General features: G+C 41.5%; 1 protein-coding gene and 1 long non-coding RNA gene across 3 annotated transcripts in view; one reads left to right on the top strand and one right to left on the bottom strand.

Moving 5' to 3' along the window:
- Positions 1-21,653, bottom strand: part of LOC118890687 — a 137,960-nt gene that overhangs the window by 45,175 nt on the left and 71,132 nt on the right. The window contains exon 2 of the long non-coding RNA XR_005018796.1: positions 18,970-19,062. This is a non-coding gene — a long non-coding RNA (uncharacterized LOC118890687). The remainder of the gene's footprint in view (positions 1-18,969; positions 19,063-21,653) is intronic.
- The window catches only part of LOC118890681 (aromatase), a 48,943-nt gene that overhangs the window by 18,901 nt on the left and 8,389 nt on the right, over positions 1-21,653 (top strand). For both annotated transcript variants that reach the window (XM_036843829.1, XM_036843828.1), the window contains 3 exons: positions 3,440-3,590; positions 17,306-17,460; positions 19,997-20,173. In XM_036843829.1, coding sequence (XP_036699724.1) covers positions 3,440-3,590; positions 17,306-17,460; positions 19,997-20,173 — 483 coding nt within the window. The remainder of the gene's footprint in view (positions 1-3,439; positions 3,591-17,305; positions 17,461-19,996; positions 20,174-21,653) is intronic.

Here is a 21,653-nt window from a genome sequence, read left to right on the forward strand (position 1 = left end):
TTGTGAACCTCTGGGCACTCTGGTGAGTTGAGTGTGTTGATACCTATTTTACAGATGAAGAAACTGAGACTTAAAGAGGCTAGGTGTCCATAACTAGTAAGTGATGAAACTGGGACTCAGATCTAAGCTTCTTAAACCCACACTTACTGAGAGGCCCTGCATTATCAGGTGATGGGGACAGGGGGCTCGAGGAGTGTGCAAAGGTGACATACATAGGCAGAGGACTTAGTGCCAGCGAGGGCCGTGAGGGCTCGGAGAGGAAAGAATCATTCCTATTTGGGGGTTCTGTAAGCTTCAATTTGGGGAAACTGCCCCAGTTCACTGATCTCTGCCAGGATTATAGTCACCTGGCACGTGGCAGCTCTCCCTTCCCCAAGGATACAGGGCGATGCCCAACCTTGCATGTGGGTCCTCTCCCCCAGAGGCCCTCTCTGCCCTGGGCACCACATTCTTTATGGGAGCACTGGAAAAAAAGGACATGGCAATAGTCTCCTTTTGCCCATTAAAAATCTGTTTTACAGAAAATGCACAAATAAACATGTCATCACAGACCAGGACAAGAAGTAGCATGTTAGCAGCATCCTAGAAACTCCTCTTGTGCCTTTTCAATCATACCCTCTCTCATCCCCAGAAGTAAACAACCTTCTATTTCTTACCGATCGCTCCCCTGCTTTTTTATAGATTTCTCACCGAATTTCATATTCCAAACAACGTACTTTAGTTTTGCCTGGTTTTACATGCTTTAGCAATAGAATCCTACATTATTCTTCTATCTTGCTTTTTTGCTCACTTTTTTGCCTGTGGGTTTCATCCAGGTTGTGGCATGCAGCTGCAGTTCATATGGTATGCAGTTATATGAACACCCCATGGTTTAATCTCCCATTCTACTGGTGATGGACATTTAGGGTGTCTCCAGCTTGGGGCTATTGTGAACAGTGCTGCTATGAACATTCGTGTGCACAGGATTCTCTAGGGTATACACCCAGCATGGAACGTAACAGCTTCGTGATTAGGACAGAGGGTGGGAGGCCCCAGCTGCTGGCTTCATGGAGGCCATCTCTGCACAAAAATGCAGTGACGTATTTACTGCTCCCCTGAGGGTGTGCAAGAGACTCCTGCACTCACACATGCCTAGATGAGCATTCCCAAATCTGAGAAGCAGAGAGCAGTGTAATGTGGACACAACCAGAGTATTTCCCTAATATTCTACCAAAATTTCTCCCCGCCTAGAGCATTCTTCTCTCCAACCGGAAGGTATAAGATATACACATTAAGTGAAAGGATCATATTGTGTGATAATTATTTGATTTTGTGCTTTTTTTCACATTTCTTTTCCCTGCCCAGGATCTGATGGGGACCTAGTTATACTTACCATACCATCACGGGTCCCTAACTTGGAGCTAGTGTCTATACCTAGTAGGGTTTCAGGGTTTGTTGGATGAATTAAGTTGAAATACGATTGACTGCTAAAGACTCAAACTCTGATTCTCTTATGGTTAAAAAACTCCGGTTCTCAGCCTTAGCAGAGTTCATCACAATCTCCCTTTTTCAACAGATACAGCTCTTCACTGTCATGTTTTAAATTTGATTGGCGGTTTCCAAATACTAAGACTTCCCACAGAGCAACAAACATTTAGATAAAACATGGAAAGTGCAGCCTTTCATTTGTATGTCTTTGTTCCTCATGGCCGTAGTATATGAAGTAAATGTTTGTTGAAAAAGTCTATTCCCAAATAGACTGGTGTTTGACTTCACATGGATTAAATGTATGAGATATATTTTCTCATTTTTATCAAAATGTAAATACACCTAAAATATTCTAAATAAGGATGACATTTAAAACTTCATTCTTTACACATGTCTAATAAATTGTAAAACTTCATTCAGGAAACATTTATTGAGGATCTACAATGTTTCAAGCTGTAAATACAAAGTATTTTGTTATTATGCATATTTGTATTGATAAAAGGTCAGTATGTCTGATTACATTTTAAGGAGATATGTATACAATCAAATCAGCTTAATTCTTTTTGAGAACTCAATGAAATTAGTTTAATATAAAGTCAGTCATCTGACTATATAACTGTATAATGTAGTGTTATGAGAACAATCTTAAGATTAAGAACCTTTGATCCAAAGAACTCAAATTCTTATATTGGTTCTATAGACATTAACAAAGAACTTTAAAGACAAAAGAACCTGGTAGTACTTGCTACATTAATCCTGCTAATGCAAAGTTAAGGAGTAAACCTGTTTGCCAAATTTGGGACTGAACTTCCACTTTACATGAGTCATGCAAAAAGTTAGATTATCTAAGGAGTTCACTGGTAGCCTAATGGTTAGGATCCCTAGCTTTCACTGCCATGGCCCACGTTCAATCAGGGAACTGGGATCCTGCAAGCCATGCTGCACAGCCAAAGAAAACAAAACAAAACAAAACAAAAACTTAGATTATCTAAATTATTATAGCACTGTACTGTCTCAGACAGTTGTGTGAATTTTGGCTCCAGGACTATTTCACTGAAAAAATGGAATTAAAGGAGTAAGATACAGAAATGGTATAACTTTACAGTGAAAGTCCTAAAACCATTCCAACAAGCTTTTGATGAACTTTTCACCACCACCGCCACTAAAATCAAGCTGCCAAGTTTGTTCTCTGATACAAGCAACAGCAACTCCCCTGGCTGCTCACCAGATTCACAGTCTTCACAATTCTGTCATCGTCTGCGTCAGCAAGGGTGTAAGGGCCACGGCTCTTCACTAAAACCACATCACTGGACTCAGACCAGTCTAGACACAGATCAGACACACTGCCTCATTCCTCAATGCTTAGCTTTATTTTGTCTAATGAGATTTAGCTTAATATTCTCTTCTTAAACCAAATCCTTTTTGAAGGAAATAAAAAAGGAATGCATGCTTTTTGTTTGGACATTGTCTTTGCAGGCCATGTTTCTCACAGTTAAAAAGATGACAACAAAACCACAAATTAATTCAACTCCACCCACTCCGTTGACTGGTGCTTTCAAACCCAGTTTTCAGACAAAACTAGCAGCCAGACAGATCTGTCAACTTGTCACTTGTCCTGGTTTTCATGCCTGTTACCAGAGGGACTGATTGACTTGTATTTGAAACCCGTAGACACCGTTTAACACAGCAAGAATAGACTAGACACCTATTCCAGTTTGTTCAGACAGAAGTGATTGAGACCAAATGGAACTGGTGTGGTGTCAACTGGACACCTTTTTACTCATAGAGCTGTGAAGAGCCTCATGTTAACTTGTGTTGTTGTTTTAATCATTTTGTGTATGTGATTCACCTATATACATCAGAAGATATAAAAGGACATGTAGATATAAAGGAATAAGAACAACAGTAATTTAAAGTACTTTGTCTTTTTGGTGTTACGGAAATATTGATTGTAATCTGATGACTTTCCTAGGTCCTGGCTATTTTCTGGGAATTGGGCCCCTCATTTCCCACTGCAGGTTCCTCTGGATGGGGATCGGCAGTGCCTGCAATTACTACAATAAGACGTATGGAGAATTCATGAGAGTCTGGATATGTGGAGAGGAAACCCTCATTATTAGCAAGTAAGTCTGTTAATAATCAGTGACATATTTTAAAAATCAAGGCTGGGATATTTCCTATTAAAAAACAAACTTATTTTGATATTTTGCCATCTTTGTTTCCAAAGTTATGTTTTCATTACTTAAATAAAGATGAGTGATTCCCAGGTAAAAATCTAACATTTGAGACAAGTAGAATAATTGGGTCTTGCTTGAAGCCAGAGGTACATATAAAGAACTCTGGGAAGACTGAAAATTATTCAAAATCTCTCTGAGCAGTGAATGTGGAAACTTAGAATACAGGTGATTTGGTTTTGACAAAACACACTTGAGGGAGAGGTATTACCTTTTTTTTTTTTTTTTTTGGTATTGCCTTTTATGCTTTCCTATTTCCTAAGATTTTGGTCTTAGCTGTACAAGTAAGCATCAAAACAAACAAACAAGCAATAATAACAACAACAACAAAAAACACCAGAGGAAAAAAATTCTGACTGTATCAATTCGCTGATGTGTTTCTAATGCCAGGCTACTGAGAAACTCTGGGAGGACAGACAGCAGATGAAGAAGCCATTCATACTCTGCTCTCCTATTTGTGACTGTGTGCCAGTGTCCTTGCTGAGTGATTTTATATAAATTAGGAACAATATTGCCTATTAAAAGAAATGGTATTCTCCTGCTGCCCATACACTTAATATTTTCCAGATAACTTTAGCAGACTGAATTTACTCCAGGGTTAACAAAATATGCATTGACTGAAGAACTAGCTTTGTGAAATATTAGTTTTCTTACTGATTGATCATGGAAAATGAAGAGTTTAAAAGAGAGCACATATCATAGATGTTCAGCTATCTTTGCTAGATTTTTAGCAAAGCTATCTGCCAAAATGTCTCATTAATGAGTTTTTATATTTATAATCCCTGACAGAGATTTACCCACAAACTAAGACTGACAGGGTGTTTTACTGATTTATTAGAATTGTTTCTTCAGATACACAGACTATTGCACAGAAGTAAGTGAAGCATTTCTGGAAACCGCCTTGATTTTTTTTAAGGCCATGATGATATACATCATTTCTGAAAATACCATGGTGAACTCAAAAGCCCAATTCTCTGAACCAAATACTTGAAAGAAGGGAGCAGGGGAGAAAAAACGTTATCCTTCCAAATATTACTACCTATCCAAGAATGTTATTTTCAACCAAACTAATATCTCGGTTTCTGCCTGTTTGTTTTTTTTTTTTCATTTCACTCAGTTTGGTGTTCTAAAAGTTTGACGAGTAGCTAAGGCAGACCGTGTTACACATCTAACCATAAATAGCTTCAGGTGGAAATGTCATTTCACTGGGTTCACAGTGAAACACCCCAGTGCAGTGGTTCTCAGACGGTGGCCCCCCAACCAGCAGCATCCACATATCTGGGAACTTGTGAGAAATGCCCATCCTTGGGTCCCACCCTGACCCACTAAATAAGAAAATCTGGGGGCGGGGCCCAGCGATCTGTTTCCACGAGCCCTCCAGGTGATTCTGAGGCACACTCCAGTTTCAGATCCACTGCTCTAGTGGCGAGGCCAGAGTTACTCTTGGATTTTACTTCTCTTGGTCTATGGAGCTCTGCCTAGCCAAATTTAAGTGAATTTGATGTGCTTTCGTTTTCAAAATCAACACTTTACTCACTTGTACAACTGACTAGAGCCTCAAAAATGTCCTGGAACAGATGGCGATTGGGCTTGGAGGACTGGGACACTGCCTTCTGCTCTTGGATCCCCCAGCACAGCAAGTTGCCTTCCAGCCCTCCTCAAGTCAGCGTCTGCCTTCCCTGTCACCCCTTTCCCTCAGATACAGGCAAAGGGACCTGCAGGATATTCATCCAAAAGGATGACGCCTGCAGCTCAGGATCTAGAGCAGTGCTTCTCACCCGGGCTGCACATGAAAGTCACCCAGGGAGCTGTTCAAAACCCCACTGCCCAGGCCACAACCCAACTGTTACAGTCTCTTGATGGGGTGGACCCAGGCATCGGTAGTGTTTAGAGCCCCAGGTGATTCCAATGTGCTGCAACGCTTGAGGGAGGAGAGAAGGTAAGAAGCTTCTGGGGCAGGGGGCCTTTCCCTGGGGTTGGGGAAAACACCTAAGCAGGTTGGAGGGGTCTGTCTAATTTTCTTACCCTTAAGTGTAGCTCAGGTGGTGGGAGTGCAAGACTAGACCTGGAGGGAAGAATGAAGCACGTGAGAAAGGACCAGAGGACCAGGACAGAAATTGCTCTTAGACACTAGATACTTAGATCACCAGACAAATTCCCAGGAACCCCAAAGGCAATTCCTGAAATAGGATCCTCGTTACAGCACAGGTGGCATCTGATCACTCTGCTATCTTAGTTAGGAAAGTGACCTTAGCCACCCTGACAGGGTCAGGTGCTGATTCACGCTGAGGACCTGGACAACATCCCACTCTGCCCTTCCCCCAGCTCTCCCAGTTCTTTCCCTGTTCTGTCCTCATAGGCTTTTCTCTGGTTGGAGTCTCTGTGTTCTCTATAATTGCCTCTGAGCCGCTCAATTTTGTTGTTAAGGGCTGAGCTCCCCACGGGAATAGGACATGTTTGTCCCCATCTCCTTCCCTTGTCTGCTCTTCAGGTCCTTCCAGAACTACACGTACCTCTTGAAAAGACCCCATTGGACCTCAGAAAGCTTTTTCTTTTTCTTTGAATAGTTTGCCAGATTTTTTCTCTTTCGAAAAGTTTGACATCTGTAGTCATTACAACTGTGCTGAGATTATGCCCCAACTTTCAAGTCAGCTGAGTTCTGAAGTCGGGGGGGCTGCAGAACTTCGGGTGGGGGGGAAGTCAGGCACGAGTGCTGCCAGGATTCTGCCTGAGCAACTGGGGGCTCTGGAGGGAGCTCCATCTGATCATCTTAAAGTGCGTAAAGTGTGCACGATTCCCAGGCAGGGATGCTCTAAATTACTGAGGGTCTACAGACGTTACGCATGACACTTTATGTTGTGTGTATGTATTAGTGTTTGTAATAGTATCAAAAAGGAGAATGTGGGTAGCATCCATAAAGGGGAGATAGAACTTAACATGCTAATTGGGGTCAAATTTGCGCATCAGTTAGCCATTTAAATACTAATTATTGTTATAGTATTTGTATACCTGTTTTAATCATGTATAAATTTACAGGGAATTCATTCATTTATTTTGTAAGCATCCACTATTGAGAATTTGTACTAAGCACTGGATGATCCTAATCTATCATAGTCATTATTGGCTCTCCATTCATTCATTAAATAAATATTTATTAAGAACTTATTATGTACAATAGGTATCATGAACAAATCAGCCCCAAATCCCTACCCTTGTAGAGGAATATATAGTTACAGTGTCAATACACGGACAATAAAAGGGAAAAACATAGTAGAGCAGTAGGGTGAATGACTGTCTTGGCTTACTTGGGACCAGAGGATTTCCCATGTTGTGGGATTTTTAAGCTAAAACTCAGAAAGACCAGGATGGCTGTCCACACCATTAGCAGGTAGACATGGGCTATACAGAAGATAAGGTGGGTGGAGCAACTTTGCGATGGGGAGGAATCAGGATTCCATTTCAGATATTTTGACTTGACTTGCCTAGTACCGCTGAACGGGAAGTTAAGAAGGAAGGTCAGAAACTAGCAAAGGAGGCTGAGAAGGACAGCCACACAGAGAAGGGAAAACCAGGAGAGCGTGGTGGTCTGAAAGCCAAGCGAGAATGCATGTCAGTGAGGATGGAATTGTCAACTCTCCAGATAGTGCCACATGACTGGACAGAGATGTGAGCACTGCATTTAGCACCAGGGAGGAAGGTCATGGGTGACCTTGACAAGAGCAGTTTCAATGGAGTGCTGGGGGTAAAAGTCTGACCACTGTAGAGAATGGGGAGAGAAGAATTGGAGGCAGCAGGTATAGACACTCTTTCCAGGAGTTTGCCATAAAGGAGGCAGAGAAATGGAACAGAGCTGAAAGGGATGTTTGGTCCAAGGAGTTTTTATTTGTTAAGATATAAGATATTATGACATGTGTGTTTTGATGGGAATGATGAGTTACAGAGGAAAGTGTTGATGCAGCAGACAGGAGGAGTGTGCCAGGTGAGATGACAAGGGGGTCCAGGTAACAAGTGGATGTGGCCTTGAAAAGGGACCTAGAAGTTCATCCACAGTAACAGGAGGGAAGGTTGAATATATGGGCACTGATCCTGGTGGTTGGACTTGCAGAGGTTCCAGTTGCTTCTGTTTTCTCAGTAAAATAGGAAATAAAGTCTGTAGCTGAAATTAAAGGTGAGGAACTACAACACTGGGGGACAGAGGAGACAGGATATAACAGTCATCCAGGAAAGCGAGGGAGTGACTGGACTTGGGAAATGTAGTAGAATTGCCAGTTACACTAAGGGCCCACTTGAATTTAACTGAGGCCCGCCAGTGTGTGTGTGTGTGTGTGTGTGTGTGTGTGTGTGTGTATTTTTTTCCCCCGGCCCCATTCAGCTGCCAGGTGCAAGCACAGAGTAAACTAAACTGAGAGTTGGATTTAGCCAGGGTTGAGGTTTTACCAGGCAATTAGGACAAAGTAAGCAGAGGGTCAAGGGAGTTGAGGATGCATGGAAGGGAGAGACTCTAATGATCGACAAGAAAATATTTTTCCAACTTTCTAGTAAGAAAAGTTCAAATGAACAAGAAAGTTAGAAGAGCAGTCCTCCGCCTTTTTTCCCCATGACCTTGACCTTCTGAAGAGACCACATCAGTTGTCTTACAGGATGTCCCACATTCCAAATCTCTCTCAGTGTCTCATTATGGTGTCATTGAACATATTCTTCTATTCCCGGTATTGTTTATAAACTGAACACTAGGTCTATAGGCTCTATTCGATTCAGGTTAATTGTTGTGTAATAATACGTTCCTGCTAGTCCTAGGCACTTCACATTGCATCACATCAAGAGACCAGGGAAGGTGGTCCCATATCAGTGATACTAAATTTGGTCAGCTTCAGGTGGTTACAGTCAGATCCCTCTGTTACAGAGATTCTTTTTCTCTTGCAGAGAACTCAGTATCAAACCTGGGTAAGGATATTAGAGGGCAAAGGACAGGGAAAACGTGGTAGAATTGATGGAGTGTAAGTCACAGGCACAGAACAGGTCTACACAAGGCACGTGTTTATAAAATTTTGGTACCAAATATTCCATTGATTGTCTCCCCCCTGTTTCTAGTACTCATCAATCTTGAACCTGACCACAGGTGTGTGAGTTCTTTAAACTCAGAATGGGAGGGTGGCTTCTTCTTTATCACCTTAGGACTTATTTCCTGGCTACTTTTCATTTTGAATAGACAATAGGTTTGCCATCGTTGGAGATGTCTTTTGACCTCAGTCACATTTCAAGAAGAATAATGACCCCCAAGGATCAGGCATCTTACACTGCCCACTGTCCCTTCTGAGCCTGGGAACTCACTTGGTCTCTCCTCAGTGGTGAGAAATCCTCCCTCTCTCAGTCAGTCAGTCAGTCAATGTAACATCTCCCTTACCTGGTGTTACAGGCTGGCCCGCATTGTGGGAAGGAGGTCTCTACTGTTCTCCTTAATGTCAGGAGACCTCTGGGCTGGCATCCCTAGTTCATCACCAACCTTCCCTTCTTCACTTTCCTGATTTACTCCAGTTAGATAAAGCCTACTTGTCATAAGTGATCTTGTTTTAAATTGCTTGTCCTTAGTCACACTTGGCTTGCTGTGTGTACCACTTCTGTCTTGCCTATTTTGTTCTTTGTCAAGTCAGAGCCTCTGTCTCAGGATAACTGAGATGTTGGCGCCCCCTAAAGAACACATTGATTTTAAATGGTAGCTCTTTATTAACTAACATTTAACTGAGTTGAAGTTTGGGTTCAAGTTTTTAATTGACCAGTAACTCCTCAAAACATATGGACAGACCAATGTGCTTTATGATACACACAAAAGCTCTAAAGGTCAGAGCAGAAAAATAGTATTCTGATTGTCCTCTAAGCACTTAAAATTTGTAGATCCGAGTTTGTGAATAAAGAGTATACAAATTACTTACTTTCTGCTTTAATTATAGAATGAGGTAGTGGAAGGTAAGAAAGCTAGAGGCCTGAAATCTATTAATTAATAAGAATTTCAGTCCTTTGTATAGCATGATGTTTCCATACAGGACAAAATTTTGGCTAGTTGGTCAAATTAATTCCCTGGAATAGAAATAGAAGCATCTGGATTTTTGTTTTTTGCTTTTTTTTTTTAATATTTATTTTTGGCTGTGTTGGGTCTTCGTTTCTGTGCGAGGGCTTTCTCTATTTGTGGCAAGCGGGGGTCACTCTTCATCGCGGTGCGTGGGCCTCTCACTATCGCGGCCTCTCTTATTGCAGAGCACAGGCCCCAGACGCGCAGGCTCAGTAGTTTTGGCTCATGGGCCCAGTTGCTCCGCAGCATGTGGGATCTTCCCAGACCAGGGCTCAAACCCATGCCCCCTGCATTGGCAGGCAGATTCTCAACCACTGCACTACCAGGGAAGCCCTGTCTTTTGCTTCTATAGTTGCTAGGAAGAGAAAAACTTGTCCAAAACTTAGGGTAATTTGAATATTATCTGGAATTATATCAAAAGTATATTTGACTTAGTAGAGAGTATTTTGATTTGAAAATAAGATTTTCTTCCTGAAATATATATCAAGTAAATAATTTATTCATATAATAATTCTGTCTTCATTTCACAGAACTGCCATTATTTCAGGGCCTTTCTTTTAAAGTTTAAATGGGACCTTGGAATCCATCACAAATGTGTGGGTTTGGCTAGTGCTTAGCCCACAGCATTATCTACTCAGCCAGAGCTGAGCTCTTTTAGCCCGGGGTCTCCTATGGCAATATGTCCTCACAGGCATTTACTGAACAACCTCATTAAGGCAAAGTCATCCGTTTAGGAGCCAGTTGCAACTTGGATAGAGAGGAGCTAGTGAGAAGATGGCCACCCTAGCACAGTGCAAGAACAGTTATGTAGGTTATAGTAGCCACTCCCCATCTTTGAGGGTTATGTGTTCAGAAGACATCCATAGTAGGAGAATTTGCAGTTGAGAAACAGAATTTTAGTACAGAAGTGGCGAGGAAGAACCAAAGTTGTAGTGAACACACGAAAACGTGTACAATATTTACCTCACCAAAGTAAGGGAAAATATAACAACTAAAATAAAGCTAACACCAGAAATATGTTATGCATCTTGAATTTGCACAATTGAGCACTGTTCAATTCCTTCCATCTTCTATCCCCTGCACACCAGATCCTCCCTCATTTGCAGTTATCAAAATGATGTTTATGAATGTATTTTACTTTCCTGCTATAATGTACATATTTTCTGTTTATTCCTCTGCCCAAATGTTTGGTTCCTTTCTGATGTCATGATCTGTGTCTCTGAACTCCACTCTGGCCTTGGAGACATGGGATAATGGGTAATCCTCATGTGAGAAAGCTCTGGAAGATCTATTTTAACTTCCCTAGCGGACCTGAGCAGGTTAGCTCTCGAGCCCCTAAGTTAAGGGTTCTATCACTTTAGGTCTGCCTATGGCAGCTCCTCACCAGAGCACACAGGATGGGCAACTTTTATATACGTTCTGGCTCCTGCCCTGTAAACACGGCCAAAACACAGACTAATGCATTGGCTTTCTTCATGTATCCCGTAGCTGCACTGCAGAAAACCTCTACTCCTTCTCTGCTCTCCACTCTGCCCCTTTTTAATTCCCAAACTCCGCTTCCTTTTTCTGATTATCTCCAAGAAAAATGGCTATCAATTTAAAGCTACTCAAGTGGAAATTTTTTGAAGTTGCAGAACTGCCATGCTTACATGTTACTAAGGGGAATTTGCACTTGGCCGTGTGGTCCATGTATAAACACTGTGACATAAACCCTGTAATCTGAAGAGCCTGTTGTCCTGCCCCACAGAGGAGTCTAGATAATGTGCTTGGAACAGCTTTGCTAGCACGGGGAGGTGGAGGGTGATACATGAGATCTTGTCTGTGCCTGAGCACAAACCCTGGGGTCCTACTGTCTACTCAGCAGCAGAGTCAGTCGAGGGCCCCACGCCTCAGAGGTGGCATTACCAGGGTCATAGGTAAAAAGGCTGAACTTGGAGGGAGGTGGCTGAGACATGACTTCTCTCTCCTCCCTCCCTCACCATATCTAGGTGCCCCTGTGGGTAAGGATTTTGGGGTGGCTGTCTGCACCTCCTTCTGCCCTGGTCTGTCTGCCGTGTATCCTCACTGAACTGACTTTCCTCTGTACCTTTAGATAATCTCATTTGATTTCTCCAAGGGGTGTTTGGTGTTCAGTCTTCGCCTATAATACAAACACTGGCACTTAGAAAACAATGGACATACAAACACCACATGTCCTGCTTATATCTTCCTATGCTCTGATAAACTCCATCCCGTCTGTGTTCATACCCCCTCCATCTCACTCACCATAAGGAGGGTCAACCACATAGCTTATTAACGAGGACATTTTGGACTTCCAGCTTCCTGAGCCGTGCTCATCATGGTCACAGACACCACTTAGCCCTCACCCAGGTAGCCTGCTTCTGTCTAGGCCCTGCATGAACCTTTTCCAACCTCAGCCCCTTTCCACAGGAAATGCAGTCACCTGAAGAATTTCTTAATTTTTCTCTTGGTAGATGAAAATTAGTTTATACCTCCCACACCTGATTCTTAACTTCATGAGTTCCCAACAGACATTCTTTTCTTCTAAAGTCTCTCTTTCACTGAGCAGTGAATGAGGAGTCCCTCTCCTCCCCAAATCCTCATAAACATAGGTTCATCTCAGCTGTTTCCTCTCAAGCCTTCCCTGTGCTGCTTGCATCCACTATCTAATAAACCCACCCCACCTTTTATCCTGAAGAGAATAACTATCCATTTATGCTTTCAATTATTTTTAAATATTATTCATTAATTTTATTCAAGGCATATTTATCACGTATATACATTGGCAGATCTAATAAAAGTAAGCAAAATAAACAATGTGAAATCAGGGGCTTTTATAATTATTAGCATTTTTACATTTTATAATAGCTTATAATATAGGTGTTATTATTTGTGTCAGTATTGAAAATAAAGGGAATAAATGTTTTCCCCAATGTCATATATATGGTAACTATTGAGGCCAGGATGCAGACCCATACCTTTTGGGGTTTTTTTTGACTTTAGTCTTTTTAAAATGTTTTATTGAAGTAGAGTTGATTTACAATGTTTTGTTAGTTTCAGGTGTACAGCACAGTGATTCAGTTATATATATATATACGTTTTCAGATTCTTTTTCCTTATAGGTTATTACAAAATATTGAGTATAGTTCCCCGTGCTATACAGTAAGTCCTTGATGGCTATCTATCTCATATACAGTAGTGTGTATATGTTAATCTCAACCCCCTTTTGCCTTTGGTAACTGTATGTTTGTTTTCTATGTCTGTGAGTATCTTTCTGTTTTGTAAATAAGTTCATTTGTATCTTTTTTTTTTTAAGATTCCACATATAAGCGATATCATATATTTTTCTTTGTCTGACTTACTTCACTTACTATGATAATCTCTAGCTCCATCCATGTTGCTGCAAATGGCATTATTTCATTCTTTTTAATGGCTGAGTAATATTCCATTGTATATATGTACCACATCTTCTTTAACCATTCATCTGACGATGGACATTTAGGTTGCTTCCATGTCTTGGTTATTGTAAATAGTGCTGCTGTGAAAACTGGGGTGCATGTATCTTTTCAAATTATAGTTTTCTCTGGACAAATGTCCAGGAGTGGGATTGCTAGTTCATATGGTAACTCGATTTTTAGGTTTGAAAGGAAACTCCATACTGTTTCCATAGTGGCTGCACCAATTTACATTCCCACCAACAGTGTAGGAGGGTTCCTTTTTCTCCACACCTTCTCCAGCATTTGTTATTTGCAGACTTTCTCATGATGGCCATTCTGACTGGTGTGAGGTGATACCTCATTGCAGTTTTGATTTGCAGTTCTCTAACAATTAGCAATGTTGAGCATTTTTTCATGTGCCTGTTGGCCATCTGTATGTCTTCTTTGGAGAAATGTCTATTTAGCTCATCTGCCCATTTTTTGATTGGGTTTTTTTAATTGAATTGTATGAGCTGTTTGTATATTTTGGAAATTAATCCCTTGTCAGTCGCATCATTTGCAAATATTATCTCCCATTCTGTAGGTTGTCTTTTTGTTTTGTTTATGGTTTCCTTTCCTGTGCAAAAGCTTTTAAGTTCAATTAGGTCCCATTTATTTTTTATTTTTTTAAATTTATTTACTTTTTAAAATTTTTGGCTGCTTTGGGTCTTTGTTGCTGCACGTGGGCTTTCTCTAGTTGGGGTGAGCAGGGGCTACTCTTCATTGCTGTGTGCGGGCTTCTCATTGCGGTGGCTTCTCTTGTTGCGGAGCACAGGCTCTAAGTGCGTGGGCTTCCGTAGTTGCAGCACGCAAGCTCAGTAGTTGTCGCTTGCAGGCTCTAGGCATGCAAGCTCAGTAGTTGTGGCGCACGGGCTTAGTTGCTCTGTGGCATGTGGGGTCTTCCTGGACCAGGGCTCGAACCCGTGTCCCTTGCATTGGCAGGCAGATTCTTAACCACTGTGCCACCAGGGAAGTCCAGTCCCATTTATTTTTGTTTTTATTTCCATTAATCTAGGAGACATATCTAAAAAGATATTGCTGCAATTTATGTCAAAGAGTGACCTCCCTGTGTTTCCCTCTAGGAGTTTTATAGTATCTGGTCATACATTTAGGTATTTAATCCATTTTGAGTTTATTTTTGCATATGGTGTTAGAGAACTTTTAATTTCATTCTTCTACATATAGCTGTCCAGTTTTCCCAGCACCACTTATTGAAGACATTGTCTTTTCTCCATTGTATATTCTTGCCTCCTTTCTCATAGATTAATTGACCATAGGTGCGTGGGTTTATTTTTGGGGTTTCTATCCTGTTCAATTGATCTATATTATTGTTTTTGTGCCAGTACCATACTATTTTGATTACTGTTAACTCTGTAGTATAAACTGAAGTCAGGGAGCCTGATTCCTCCAGCTCCGCTTTTCTTTCTTAAGATTGCTTTGGCTATTCAGGGTCTTTTGTATTTCCACACAAATTTAAATTGTTTTCGTTCTAGTTCTGTGAAAAATGCCATTGATAATTTGCCATTGCAATGAATCTGTAGATTGCCTTGGGCAGTACAGTCATTTTAACAATATTGATTCTTCCAGTCCAAGAACACAGTATATCTTTCCATCCATTTGTGTCGTCTTCAATTTCTTTCATCAGTGTCAGTGTCTTATAGTTTTCAGAGTACAGATCTTCTGCCTCCTTAGGTAGGTTTATTCCAAGGTATTTTATTCTTATTGATGTGATGGTAAATGATTTTTTTCCTTAATTTCTTTTTCTCATCTTTCGTTGTTTGTGTATTTTTGCAATAACTACAAATCAATCAGTGTGACACATCACATTAACAAACTGAAGAATAAAAATCATATGATGGGCTTCCCTGGTGGTGCAGTGGTTAAGAATCCGCCTGCCAATGCAGGGGACACGGGTCTGAGCCCTGGTCTGGGAAGATCCCACATGCCGCGGAGCAACTAAGCTCATACGCCACAACTGCTGAGCCTGCGCTCTATAGCCCGAGAGCCACAACTCCTGAAGCCTGCACAACTAGACCCCGTGCTCCACGACAAGGGAAGCCACTGCACTGAGAAGCCCGCGCGCCACAACAAAGAGTAGCCCCCGCTCACCGCAACTAGAGAAAGCCTGCGCACAGCAATAAGACCCAACATAACCAAAAATAAATAAAAATAAAATAAAAAAAACATTAAAAAAAGTATTAAAAAAATCATATGATTGGGCTTCCCTGGTGGCACAGTGGTTGAGAATCTGCCTGCTAATGCAGGGGACACGGGTTCGAGCCCTGGTCTGGGAAGATCCCACATGCCGTGGAGCAACTAGGCCTGTGAGCCACAACTACTGAGCCTGCGCATCTGGAGCCTGTGCTCTGCAACAAGAGAGGCCGCAATAGTGAAGAGGCCCACGCACCGTGATGAAGAGTGGCCTCCGTTTGCCGCAACTAGAGAAAGCCCTCGCACAGAAACGAAGACCCAACACAGCCAAAAATAAATATAAAAATAAATAAATAAATAAAAGATTACTATTAATTTAAAAAAATCATATGATCATCTCAATAGATGCAGAAAAAGTTTTTGATAAAAATTAACATCCATTTATGAAAAAAACTCATCAGAAAGTGGGCATAAAGGGAACCTACCTCAACATCATAAAGGCCATATATGACAAACATAAAGCTAACATCATACTCAATGGTGAAAAGCTGAAAGCATTTCCTCTAAGATCAGGAATAAGACAAGGATGCCCACTCACCACTTTTATTCCACAAAGTTGTGGAAATCCTAGCCACAGCAATCGAAGAAGGAAAAGAAATAAAAGGAATACAAACTGGAAAGAAGTAAAACTGTTACTGTTTGCAGATGACATGATACTATACATAGAAAACCCTATCCTTTCAATTATTCAAATTATCCACTCTTCCTTCAAATGCCATAGCCTTACTTATAAGCAGTCTTAATAAAACATCTTCGCACAAAAGTGAGCTCCTCTGCAGAAGAATTCTGTACCACTGTCCTAAGAAGACAATATTCTCTTCACACATGGAGGCCCCATGACGTCTTCAGCTAGGATTTTACAAAATGTTATAATGCTCATTGCCTTATCGTGCCCCAATTAGACTGGGATTTGGGGCAGGAAGCAAGTCCTAGAGGAGGAGATGGGTGGGGAGGGGCTGCCTGCTCCTTCCTAGTTGCTCTGAAGGCCCAGCTCAGGCCTTAACAGCCGGGCCTGGGGGTGGGAATAGAGGGCAGAGCAGTGGAAGAGGAACCAGGAAGTTCAAGGAAGCCTGGGTTCCTGGCAAGGTCCCAGGGTTGCCACAACAAGGGCTATCTAATGGCTCAGCGTGTCCTGTGTCCTGGGAGAACTCTGTGACCCTGGAGACCGTGATGAATCATGATGGATGCAGAGCCCCAAGACAGCTGCTGTCACCACCACAGACAGCCTTCCAGGCCAGCCCAGCCAGCCAAGCCCAGGGCCAGAGGTGCCCAGGAGATGTCCTTCAGTCCTAGAATGATACACCCCTGGAGGGACCAGGCCTGATTAGAGCCTCTGTGGGACAGGTGGTACAAGGCAGGACTGCTGCTTCCAAAACTAAAGAGATAAGACTTCAATCATTCCAGCAACTTCCGATTATGAGGCTCACTTCTACATGGGGAGCACTGTCTGGAGTGGGGCTACTTGGAGGCTGGAGGCTCTCAGGAATATGGTGGTGTGGAGGGTTCAGTTTCTTACAGCCTTGCAGCTCTGACCACAGTAGTGGGTAATATTTTAGAGACTAGGAGTTAAAAAGAAGGGGAAATAATGAATAACTGTGCATGTGTGTGTGTGTGTGTGTGTGTATTGATCTTTAGTGATGCTCAAACAGGGAGCTAGTAGGTAGAAATGTTTCAACTGGAGAAGGAGGTTCTTGTGCTAACACAAGTGCTTATTTAATCTGAACGTTAGAATTTATGCATTTTGTCAAGATCAACATGCATTTGCTATGAGAGCCAACTGGTAGTCAAACTCATTACCGTGAGTTCTCTGGACCCTTAAAAATCAACACCAAGGTTTGCTTTCTCTGCAGGTCTTCGAGTATGTTCCACATAATGAAGCATAGTCACTACACATCCCGATTCGGCAGCAAACTTGGGTTGCAGTGCATTGGCATGCATGAGAAAGGCATCATATTTAACAATAATCCAGCACTCTGGAAAGCCGTTCGACCTTTCTTTACAAAAGGTATTCAGGTGCTGGGTACAGTCTGCTCGTCTGTCTATGAATATGCCTGTCTTAAAATCATTTTTAACTTCTGCTCCTTCACAGTTTTGAAATAATAAGAGCTAACATTCGTTATACATGTACTACATAGTAGGCACTGTTTTAAACACTTGATACTTTAATCCCACAGCAACCCCGTGTGGTGAATACTCTTATCACTTACATTTTACAAATGAGAAAACTGAGGGATAAAGAGGTTAAGTACCTTACCCAATTTCCACCATTAGTAAATGGTAGCAAAGAAGACAACCCCAGAGCCCACATATTTAACCACTTCAATTTTGTTCTTTCTGTTTTTACATCCATGAAATGGATGTAAAAAAGAATTAGCACCCTACATACTTAAGGTCACTTCAATTAGTGTGTATGTCAATTAGTGTGTCAGTCATATCCTTGATTTAACATAGCCAACATGTTTGCTGAATCACTGGCTGACTTCCCAGATGTTTTAACAGAAAGCAATTTGCAAAAAAATTAGAGAATTTTAGAACTAGAAGGGCTGTATATGTCATCTCTTCCAGACTCTGAGTTTTATACTTAAGGAAGTACATTTCTAGAGAGCTTGTGATTTTTCCCCCAGGCAACATAGCCAGATATGGATGAACAGAAACTGGACCCCAAACCTCTTTATCTAGTGATTTCCCTCTTTACTATATGCTGCTGGAATGGAAGCCTTTGGGAAATAAACATGACCAACCTTTGACATTAACATCAGAGAAGATGGTCATGTACTAGAAACCTTATCATTGATGGACTCTGGTGCTAGATGGGTTGTAGATCTGACCAGGGACCATGGATATTCTTCCCTCCAGCCAGCCTCTGTAGTGAACCTAGATGCCTCCTGTGTGGCTGCTGAGACAGGGAAAAACTATGCCTGTCCCAGTCTAGTGGTGATCCCCCTCCACAGAGCTGCCCATCACCAAGACTCAGCACAACTCTAGCACAGATTCCACTACCTTAGTTTCCTATTGCTGCTTAACAAATTGACACAGACTTAGTGGCTTCAAAACACACATTCATTACCTTACAGTCTGATGGGTCAAAAGTCTGACATAGGCCTCACAGGGCTAAAATCAAGGCACTGATAAGGCTGTGTTTCTTTCTGGAGGCTCTAGGGAGAAAGTGTTTCCTTGACGTTTCCAGCTTCTAGAGGCTGCCCACATTCCTCGGCCTGTGACCCTTTCAGTGATATTACATTCTGTTTATATGTTTGAAATGTGGCTTCAAGCTCTTGAACATAGAGGCAAATCATACATCAGCCTGGGAGTGATAATCAAAGCCATCCCTTCCATGCAAAGGATTGATTCATGAAGGAATCATCTGTCCCACTTCTGGATGTAACAGTCACCCAGGAAACAGCATCCCCACCTTTCATATCTCCAAGTCCTTCCTAAAGTCAGAAAGTATGCTGCCAACCCAAACTTCCTTTTTATATATGGGTGGAAATGCTTAGACTCTAGGACCACTCACCAGGTTTCCTTTCTTATTGCAAAGTGTGACATCAGGGGCTTCTGCAGCACAGTTGATTTGTTTTGTTGGAGGACTCTGACTTTAACAGCAAGTCTGAATAATAAAAGACATAAAAAAACCAATTACTCCTAAAGAAAACTTAAACTTAGAACAAGGAGAGAAAGGATTCTAAGAGTTAACACTCATGTTAGACCACCTACCATCATGACTCACTAGTGCTAAGACGGTCAGGAGCAGAGCAAAGTAAGAGATCAGAGCCAGTTCACTCTACTGGGTTTCATTCATTCATTCCTCTATTTGACAAATACATAATATATCGAGAGCCACCACGTACTACAGACTCGAAGTACAACGCTAACAGGTTGTCACTGCCCTAAAAGAGTTCCCAGTCCTGTGAGGAAGACTGCTCAAACAACAAAGATTTGTTTTGCTGTTATGACATTGAGTGAGTACAATAAATCTGGATGTAGATTGAAGAGAAACTGATATTAAGAGAAGGGTATGTTTGGTAATTTAGAAGACTAGCGTTTTACACATATGACCTATAACTAAACAGGAAGCACCTTAGATCAAAAAGGTAAGATCCAATTTGAATAGTTCTATAGCAATATTCTGCCACCCACTGAAACAAAAAATATTACCCTGACCAAATCCAAACTGTCTTTAGAGGGAAAGGTATATAATAAATATGGAAAATAGCTGATTGGTGATTTATGATCATAAGTACTAAATATTTCATTTACAATCTCACAAATGATATGCCGTCATATGAAGAAAAGTTCAGTTTTGCATAGTTTGTTTTAAATATATTTATTTATTTATTCATTCATTCATTTTTAACCATAAATGTGATAACCTGCTATGGAGAAAATTAAGAGAATACAGAAAAAGTATAAAGAAGAATACGAAAATCTCCACCCATAATAAAAATGTGGACAATTAGGCTTCAAACACAAAACGCCAAAATTGCCTGATAGTTTGTGTGCCCTGGAGTTGGAGGCGGCTCACTCTGATGTGTACCCTTCAGCTTTGTCTGGCCCCGGCCTGGTGCGCATGGTGACCGTCTGTGCTGATTCCATCACCAAGCATCTGGACAGGCTGGAGGAGGTCCGCAACGAGTTGGGCTATGTGGACGTGTTGACCCTCATGCGGCGCATCATGCTGGACACCTCTAACAAGCTCTTCCTGGGGATCCCCTTGGACGGTACTGAAATTTTCATTCTTGTGACTTGACATTGGGCCCTTTATTAAACAGGGCATGAGAAGGATAACAGACTCAAGTAAAGATATGCTCTTTTGTACACTGTTCTTCTTTAAACCATTCTAAGTATTCCTAAAAATTGTTCCTGGTATGTCTGCCTTGTTCACTTATACGATCATAAATATCCACAGCAGGGGCCATCTTCTATTTCATTTGTATCTATCTCGCCTCATTGCTCTAGGAAATCGGATTCTACCCACAGCTGAAACTTAACAGATGTGATCATTTAATTTGGTCATAAATATATCGTACCACCAAACCTATGTATTTAACCATTACCAACCATTCTTTTGGGCATGATATATACATATATACATGTATATATGTATGTATGTGTGTGTATATATATATATATACACACACACACACAAACACATATACACATTCTATCTATCTATCTACACATGCATATAAATGCACATACATACCTCTGCCTCAAAGCCACTAGGTATGAAAAATTTGACTCTATCTATACGGTGATAAGGGTACTGAGGCTGCTGGAAATGATGATGATAACTAACGTTAATTTAGTATCTACTATGTGCCAAGCAGTATAAAAAGTTGCTTCACATAAACTTTGTCACTTAGCATTTATAACAATCCTGGCAAGATGTCTCACTCAAGAAACTGCTTTCCTCACTATATTACAGAAACAAATATTAAACACATACATGCAACTCTACCGCCAACAAAAGAACAAACATTAATCATGTGGATTCATTCCATTCTGCTGCTGTCAGCTTAATGTAATTTCTCCTGACTTGATTTCTAGCAGTGTTCATTGATTCATACATTCATTCAACTAATATTTATTGCCTATTTTATGCAAGGCTTAGGTTCTGGGGATAGACCAGTGGACAAGACAAAGTCCTTGCCTTCAAAGAGTTTACATCCCAGTGGGTATATGGACAGTAAACAACTATCTATCTAGTAATATATTAGGCTATAATAAGTGCCTTAAAAAAAAACAAAGCAGGGCAAAGGGCTAGAAAGTGAAGGGGGAGGTCAGTGTGAGGCTGAAGCTCTTGTGGAGAGAAAGGGTGGTCAGGAAGGCCTCTGTGGAGGGGCATCTGAACATAATTCCAAATGAAGGGTGACCATAAGCCATGTGCAGATCTGAGGGAAGACCATCACAGGCATAAGAACAAGGCACGATTTTCACACTTGCCCAAACCAGCTATCACACCTGCTCCATGATTGACCACATTTGGACAAGCAGACAAGCGATAAGCCCTCCCTTTCTCTGCTCCACTCTCCTCACCTCATCTCCCCAGCTCTTTAATGACTCCTTACCAGAGCCATAGGAACCCCATCTGATTGACATTAGGATGGGAGCCCCATTCACTCTGAGGACATTAGTCACAGCCTCTTGCCTCATCCCCTTTCACACAGGGACTCTGAAAGTCCTGTTTGCCTGTTCCAC

Source organism: Balaenoptera musculus, chromosome 2 (genome assembly GCF_009873245.2).
Source record: "Balaenoptera musculus isolate JJ_BM4_2016_0621 chromosome 2, mBalMus1.pri.v3, whole genome shotgun sequence".
Lineage (NCBI taxonomy): Eukaryota > Metazoa > Chordata > Mammalia > Artiodactyla > Balaenopteridae > Balaenoptera > Balaenoptera musculus.